The 8,730-nt window shown below is 44.7% G+C and overlaps 1 protein-coding gene across 1 annotated transcript; it reads right to left on the bottom strand.

The window, feature by feature from the left end:
* Nucleotides 1-2,195: 2,195 nt before the first annotated feature.
* LOC147662706 (uncharacterized) lies at nt 2,196-3,856 on the bottom strand. The gene is made up of 2 exons (XM_086950959.1): nt 3,430-3,856; nt 2,196-3,154 (listed from the first exon to the last, which is right to left on the bottom strand). Exons 1-2 carry the CDS (start codon nt 3,854-3,856, stop codon nt 2,196-2,198), a joined length of 1,386 nt encoding a protein of 461 aa, XP_086807085.1.
* Between the last annotated feature and the right edge of the window lie 4,874 nt (nt 3,857-8,730).

Below are 8,730 nucleotides of genomic sequence, written 5' to 3'. Positions count from 1 at the left end.
GGCTAGCTGATCTACTGAAAGTACTTCCTAGATGGGTTCGGGAACAGTATGTGGGTGCAGAGGAGTGCAACGACGTAAGACACATATTTATTGGAGGCTAGCTCTGATATAAGTAGGCTAACTGAAATTGTGTATTGCAATGTCATGTTGTTCCACGGATAGGTTCACAATGTAATGTTTTAAAGTAAATAATTAGGACCATAATTACATTGATAATTACACTCATATTAGTCTGCTCTATAACATTGACTGAAAGTGACTAATAAGATATTACCATGTTATTAGTTTGTTAATTAATGGTAGCACCATTACCCAACTTAGGCCCTGATTTCGAGTTGGTTGAAGTTTACTAAACCCTGCCATGTGCATGAGTTGGATGGAATTTACCACATCTGTTGATTAACGGTGCATTAAATATTTCAGCCTTAGATACATTTTGGCATGTCACACCTGCAGGAATATATTAGAGTACAGGTATGTGGTATTTACGGCACAGTGGGCCAGATGTAGGTAGGCGTTTACCGGGTGGTAACGGCCGAAAACCGGTAAAATCGGCCGTTACCGAGGAAATGAGATGTAGGAGGCCATTAATTACCGATTTTAGAAAATCCGAGTCGGAAACATACCGACTCGGTAAGAATGACCCGGTAAAATTACTGTGTCGGAATATACCGTATACATAAATACCGAGTTGGTATTCTCCGACTCGGTAAATCAGAAACGGTAAAAATTAGCCTTGGAGATGTAGGTAAGCACAAAAATACCGATTCTGCCGAAAAACGGTATTTTTTAGTCGGTATTTACCATGCATTGAAAGCAGGTGGTAACCAAGGGAGGACTATAAAAAAAGTCCCAAAATGCACCTCAGGACCCATGATGGCGGCTTTTTACATCATAGCAAGACGGCAGAGACTACAGGCAGCAGGACAGAGAGAATGGCTAAGGGAGGAACAAGTGTACAGGCAGAGGATAACACTGTTCCAACTGACAGAGCCTGAAATACTGCAGAGGTACAGGCTACACCCAGACACCATCAAGCAATTGATCAGGGACCTACACCCTCTCCTGGACCACCCAACACCCAGGGCCCATGCCATCCCACCTCATGTCCAGGTGCTATGTAGCTTACACCTGCTGGCCTCAGGGAGCTACCAGAGTGTGATAGCTGTAGTGGGTGGCGTGTCCCAGAGCTGCCTGTCCCGCTTCTTCAGGAGGTTTCTTGACGCCATGATGCAGAGGATGGGGCATTATATTCCATTCCCTGTTACACCGGCAGAATTAGCCAAAACCAAGACTGACTTTTATCAACTGGCACACTTCCCTCACGTGATCGGCTGCATCGATGGCACCCACGTCCCACTCTGTCCACCTGCAGCCACAGAGCACATATACAGGAATCGCAAATCGACGCACTCCATCAACGTCCAGGTCATATGTAATGCAGGTAACCTCATCACTGACATCGTAGCCAAGTTCCCCGGAAGTACCCATGATTCATACATCTTTCAGAATAGTGGAATATACACACGCCTACTTGCCGGAGAATTTGGAAATGGATACCTGCTAGGTAAATCACATTGACACACCCTGACACTCACATTAGATCTACGTCTCATGTACTTGCAATTAATGTCTATCTTTCTCCCCCTAGGCGACAGTGCATATGCCCTGCGGTCCTTTGTGCTCACTCCCTACCTCAACCCATCCACCAGGAGTGAAAGGCGATACAACGTGGCTCACAGATCCACACAAAACGTAGTTGAGCGCACATTTGGACTCCTAAAGAGCAGGTTTCGCTGCCTCCACAAGAGTGGAGGTGCACGGCAGTACACCCCAATCATCTGCTGCAAAATAATAGCGACCTGTGCAATGTTGCATAATCTCGCCACCAAGCAAGGCACTGAGGTGGAGCTCACATATCATGAGGACATTGATGACGACCCAGAGGTGGCAGAGCCCCAAGCTACAGTGGCAGCAGCAGCTACAGATGGGAGACTGAGACGGGCAGAGGTTACACAACAATATTTCTGAGTGAGTAAAGAGACACAGGCATGAATGTAACTTTGTGGAAGTAGTTTAATATTCACTACGCCACAGCATTGTTTGCTCACATTGGGCTCACTAATACAAACACTCCATGAGTGTGATGTCACGGTTAACACCACCGTGACTACAGCCTTGGGTGGAGTGCAAAGTCATTGTTTGTGGGCACGGGCCACAGGGCGGGGCTGCTGTGGCTGTGAATCAATGTCCTCACGCTGGCCTGTCACACTTCCCCCACGCCTGCCACTCCTCCGTAACTCATTCACAGGAGTGCTTGCACCACTCCTGCTGGTGGACCCCTCGCTTTCGGCAGCACAAGTGTCGCCTCCAGTGCCAGTCTGATGCGCGAGCACCAGCTCCATTGCAGAGGTCATCCTGGCCATGCCTTCACTTAAATTGTTGCAGCACTGCACTATAGCATCCTGCATCGTGACTGACCTGTTCAGGGCCTTGGTTTGCTGGCGCACATCCACACGGGCCTTGCGTCTCTCCAAATGGTCCCTGTCCAATTTGTCACACAGGACAGTCATGCACTGTGTTATATCTGATATTCCTGACGCCATGGATTGCATGCTCTCTGCCATTTCCCCTATGCCCTTGCCTACTGCTTCCAGTTTATTATTTGTTGTGCGTGCGTGCCTCTGAACCCCCATCATTGCTTTTGCCTGCAGGCGCTGCACCTTCACCATGGTGGCCTCCAGTCCGCAGAAGACACCTTGGACTTGCCGCACATCCTCTACCTCCCGTGGCCGTCGCCCTCGGACACTGGCCCGCGTGACTCTGGGACTGGGCTGCTGCTCGGTGTTGCCTCTGTCCTGTGTGTCACCCTCCACCTCCTCCTCCTCCGATGATGTTTGCAGTATTCTGCGAGGGGGCACATCATGGCTCCTGACTCTTCCCAGCACTGGGGATGGTGATGTGGGGGTGGGTGATAGTTCTGCCGCTCCTGTGTCCTGACTACCGAATAGGAGAGGGGATTGTGGATTTTCTGCAGTTGCCTCCTCAGGTATCGGGGCTGCCTGCTCTTGGTCCTGCCCTCCGTGAGATGTGCTAGGTCCGGCTCCTTCCCTCCTCTTCTCTCTGACCTCAGCTGTGCTGCGCTTTGACTCTCCTGTGGACAGACATGGACATTTTGTCAGTAATGTTGTTCACCTGTGTCATGAGATAAAATACACTTCTATAGCACTTTAGCCTGTCTCTCATTTGCCTATGCTACTTGTCTGTTGCTCCCCTTGCTGCAATGCACGCTGACTGCTCTGAGGTATCTACACATGACTACATTTCACAGGATGCATTGCAGGACATTAGTTAAACCTGTTGTGGAGTCTGATTTGTCCTGTGAGGGGAATAGGTAAAAGGGTAAATGATAATGTTCTTGCATCTTACCTGGTTTCTTTGCTCCTCTTGCTGAGCTGTCTGCGTCTCCAATTCCGTGAATACATTCCTTCTCAAGGGTGGATGCGACCATCTCCTCGATGTGGGTGAGTCTGGGGGCTCTGTTTCTTCCTCCGCCTGTAGCAGCACTTTCCTTGCGGTGGGCAGCAAGCTTTTTTTTGGTGATTATGCGGATGTCATACCACCGTTTTTTTAGGTCTTCTAGGTCACGGTGGGTGACACCAATGGCATTTACCTTGCCTTGTATGTCCAACCAGGTGCTGCGTTTGATTGATTCAGCAACATGCAGAGTTTGCTTTCCAAAAATTTTGCCATAATGTCTGACAACCTCCGAAATCAGCACCTGCAGTTCCTCCTGGCTGAACTTCTGCTTCCTTTTGCGCTCTGCAGCATCTCTCTGTGCCTCCTGGCTCTCCATCTTGCTGTGTATTTTGTCTCAGGTAAGGCTGCTCCACACTCTGTCCTCCTGCTCTCCTGACTGTTTGTTTCTGCACCTGCATGAGCGTGGCCTGTCCCAGGTACTGGGGTGTGGTGGTTGGATCTGATTGGTTAGTTCCCCTGTGGCTTGGAATTTGGGTGTGGTTGAAGTACCTGATTGGTTCACAGGCACACATGTTTGTCAGTTTCAAATTCTTCGGCGGTTAGTTCCGACACGGTAAATACCGGGTCGGTTTTTACCTACTCGGTATTTTCCGGGTCGGGAGTTGCCATTCATTCCTATGGGCCGTGGCACCGGTGGATCAGTTTGGGTTTTTCCGTCTCGGATTTTACCGTGTAGGTATATTCCGAGACGGTAAATACCGTTTCCGATTACCGACAGGTTCCGAGTCGGTATTTGTTACCGGCATTCTTACCTACATCTCATTTTCCTACTCGGTAATACCGAGTCGGTATGACTCGGTATTTAAGAGGTCGGTAAATATAATTTACCTACGTCTGGCCCAGTATGAAATTTGGTGTGGTATACATGAAATTCCACTTTATTCTCAAAACACTGGTCATAGGAGCTATTAATGAACCCTATAAACAATGTACATATTATTATTTATCAGGTGCATTTTTATTTTATGACATGTTTTAAAAAGATTTAGGAGGTGGTGTACACACATAAATGGCTTCACCACCCCACTCTCCTCTGTGGCCCTAGAGACAGTCTTGCTTGCTCACTGTGGTTCCTAACACAAATTCATGGTTTCGTATTACGTCTCACCACTTTCAAAGTTGACCAGCTGCCACTACGTTAATTACAGCATGTTGTAAAACAGGTGTCATCATAGTTCATTCAAAAGGAAACTGCGTCAGATAAATCTTATACCTCTCGTTTTCAAAACAGGTCTAGGACATTTGAGTTCCCAGTCTCCTCTTTTAGAATATGGTCATCCTTGCAAATTTAGTGGGACTGATAGAAGGCAACAAATCCTGGTTATTCTATTGCTAAAGCTCCAATTTGTTGACTGTGTCATTTACATCAAAGTTTTGTTAATGTTAATGTTAATACATTTTTAGAGCGCTCTGCTACCCAGAGTTGTCCTGGCGCTGTACACTACCATCTGAAGCTCAGCTATGGACAACGCAGTGGGCAGGAGCGGTTTATCTAAAAAACCAGGGGGCATATTACCAAGCAATAGCGATAATTATCGCTATTGCCTGGTTAGAGACAAAAATTTACTGCAGAGCTGTAATTTACCGGTATTACCAAGGTTTATCACAAATGCGATAAAAATCGCCGCAATGCATGAATATTGCTGAAAAGTCCGCGATATTCATGCATTACCGAGCTAATGCTCTTAGCCATGTTATCCACCTCCCATTGGATAACATGGCTAAGAACTGCTCACGGCAGGTGTTAGCTTTTGGAGATATTCGCGCTTAGCGTGAATATCTCCAAAAGTTGGTAATAGGAGATAGGGATTTTAGCGACTGTTTCCAGTCGCTAACATCTTGGCACGCCCACTTTGCATGTCATTAGTGATAAATATCACTGACATGCAAAGTGGGGCCCAAGATGGTCGCTATCTCCTACTAGCTGTCGCTAACTGGTGTTAGCGACAGCTAGGTAATAGGGAGATCATTTTATCTCCGCTTTCTTGGCTTTTAAAGCCAAAAAAGCGGAGATAAACCCCCTTGATAATATGCCCCCAGGTTTTCAATCCCTTACTAAACAGGAGCAGTTCTGTTGAGCTCCTTAAGGAGAAAGGAAGATTATTCCATGCCTTAGCAGCACAGTAGCCAAAACTCCTTCCACCCCAGCTCTGTTTCGCCACGCGGGGAAAGAGAGACTTGTTTGGCTTGCATAGACCGAAGATCCCTTCCCGGAACATACCATTGAAAATAATGCTTCAAAAAATAAGGGCCAATGCCATTTAGGGCTTTAAATACCAGGCACAAAGCCTTAAACTGAATCCGGGAGTCAACTGGGAGCCAGTGAAGGGCTCTAAGTTTTGCCCTAACTGAGGCGAATTTGGGAATTCCAGCAAGCAGTCTGATTCAGTTCTGTATTGTGCACTGATGAAATTCTTATGCTTTCATGGAAATACTTTATACTGAAAATTGACAAACATGGTGTAGTTATATTGGTCAATTTTATTTAGTGAATAAAACCAATCTAATTCTTCCCAGAAATGGAAGTTTTGTTAATAGTACTGTAATTTTATAATTGCATATCAAATCCAAGTTACATGGGAAATAACATTAGTGTGGAAATAGCTCCACACACTGTAACATTTGTATATAGTAGTTTTTTCTGGCACACATTATTTTAAACATCATATTATCACTTTATTTGATCAATTCAATCAAGTTAATAGATGCTAATCCCTGTCAACCCCTGTGATCGGATTACAATGACCGCTGGAACACTTATGGACCACCATAATATGGGATTTCAAACATACCATTAAGCATTATACACTATTGCATTTCAATTCTGCACATCTTCATTCTTGCAAATGCTTTAAATCCTCGTGATCTGGACAACAAATTTACTCAATGAGTTTTACCATAAATATGGGTCTTCAAGAGGGAGACTGAAATGAAGACATCTTCATGGACAATTTGGGAGCACTCTGAAAGTAATCACAGAATGACTTATCTGCATGAACAGAGCTATAAAATATGAAACTGGGGGCGCTTTCCACTAGCCCAGTGGGAAATATCCATCCCCAGAGAACAGCAGCCCCAAAACAGCATTTCTGCATCTCAACTTTCTCATATGGTCTGTCTGCGCTGCTTCTAGGTTAAGTAGTTCTAGCACCCCAATCATTTTTAAAACCTACACTTACTTGCCATTCCCATACTCAGAGACATCGGGCACATCAACCAGGATGTCACATACACTCAATGCCCCAGCTTACCATTGCAAGGAATGCAGGCGAAGAGGATACCATACTGTGTTCCCCTCTACACATTTTATACTCCGCTTTCACGAAGTAGCCTAGGATGTCTTTCTGACACCCCATCCTGTGTCAGGGGAAGGAGGACAGTCTTAACTCTGCTTTAGCCTGCTCAGAGGAAATCTGCCAGCTATTTTACAGCCTAAATCTCATTCTGGGGGAAGCCTTACATTGTGCGGCGGCTAACGGCTCACCACCCTCAAATAAGGGCATGCACTAGGTAGCATGAGCAGTCCCTTCCTGCCCCCACTCTCAGTCAAAATAACTCCTGCCTAAGTATCAGCCCAACATGTGATTTGTTTGGACAAATGGCACTTTTTTACGCTACAGATACTCCACCCAATTGGCTATTTCACACTGTAGCGTAGTCCTTGATTACAAGTGCCCTGTAGTGGGTTGCGGTATTAATTGGATTCTGTGAATACTGACCCGGGGTGAGGTAATTCCAGGTCCAAATCTCATTATCTGACTTTCCACCTGAAGAGTAGGGAATTGTGTGCAACAATCCTAATGTTTCAGAATTTGGCAGATATTTTTCCACAAGTATATTTCTTCGGATTTGACATGTAGAAATGTATTTGGGGGAGAATGTGGGGATGTGGTACTGATCTTAGCGCTCATAATTTCATTATGTGTTTTAACTGTGGATGGCTCCAATATTGAAATTTACCAGGACACTTGTAATAAGTGACTACTTTTTCAAGGATCCCAGTTAAAGTATGCAAAGCCCTATACCATACTGCCAACTCTGTTATCTAGTACTTACATCAAAGAGCCACCTACCAAATAAATTGCTTGCTGGTTTGCCACTGTGCTTTCCTATGCCCCTTTCTCCAATGCAGTTTGTGGATTAAATGTTATGCTTCTAGGATGAGACATGAAAATATAGGAGAGAGTTTTATACAAATGTTGAAAGGCTTTCTTGCATAATTCAGCTTTTATGTTCAGTAAAAAATGGCTGGTTTTGCAACAATATAAAGTGCTTTTCAGCCTGACTAGCTGTAAACCTGCCTTGATCAGAAAATCCAAGAAAGCAAGCAGTACAATGAAAGCCAGGCTAGATAGACTTGGCTGAGCTGCCAGAATAGCTGTTTGATTATTTTTCAAATTGTATAGGTTTGTTTTCATGTCTTCCACATTAGCTACCTAAACAAACTTTGTCTTGTCATTCCTCTGCCCTCCTCTCTGCAGCTTGCAGTATTATTTTCACACCCCAGCAGGCAGGAAGAATATCTACAGTGCATCCAAACCAATATCCACTCTTTGAAATAATTACCACCTTCAATCTTGGTTCTGTAATAGGTCCCTCTGGGAAATGATAGGATTATAAAGGGAACGAGGACTGTTACCAGTGTGGAAGAGACTGAGAAGTGAAACTGCTCATCTCCTCTCAGTTACAGGCATATATTTCCATGTCCCAACATATTAAAGTTGTGTGGTGCTTAGTTACATATAGAGTTAGTCAATATTTTAAAAAGCTTTAGGAAGTACAGTATTTTTAAAAAACATTGCTAACAATAATTGCAATTTGTCCTTTTCTCAATCGATTTTAACTCCCAATGTTCAGAGGTGATGGAGTGTCTCCATAGTCCATACATCCAAATAATAATGTTTTTTTTAATAAAACCTCATACACCTTCTAAACGCTGTAAATCATAGATGCCACTATTGTCCATTTTATGGTATTCAATTTGCAGACCATGAAAGAAACAAAGGAAGAGCCTTCCTGGATCATATTTGAACTTGTGACCTTCAGGTCAGCCAATACATTTATCAGCTGAAAGTGTTAATCTCACTGATACATACTTTCAGAAGGTGGCAGTACAGACCTGTGCAATCTGTGTACTGAATTCATGTGTGTATGTCGCCAGGTGACGTCATCAGGAATATCTCACCTCAC

Source organism: Lissotriton vulgaris, unplaced genomic scaffold (genome assembly GCF_964263255.1).
Source record: "Lissotriton vulgaris unplaced genomic scaffold, aLisVul1.2 SCAFFOLD_466, whole genome shotgun sequence".
NCBI lineage: Eukaryota > Metazoa > Chordata > Amphibia > Caudata > Salamandridae > Lissotriton > Lissotriton vulgaris.
This window is presented reverse-complemented; position numbering and strand designations above follow the sequence as displayed.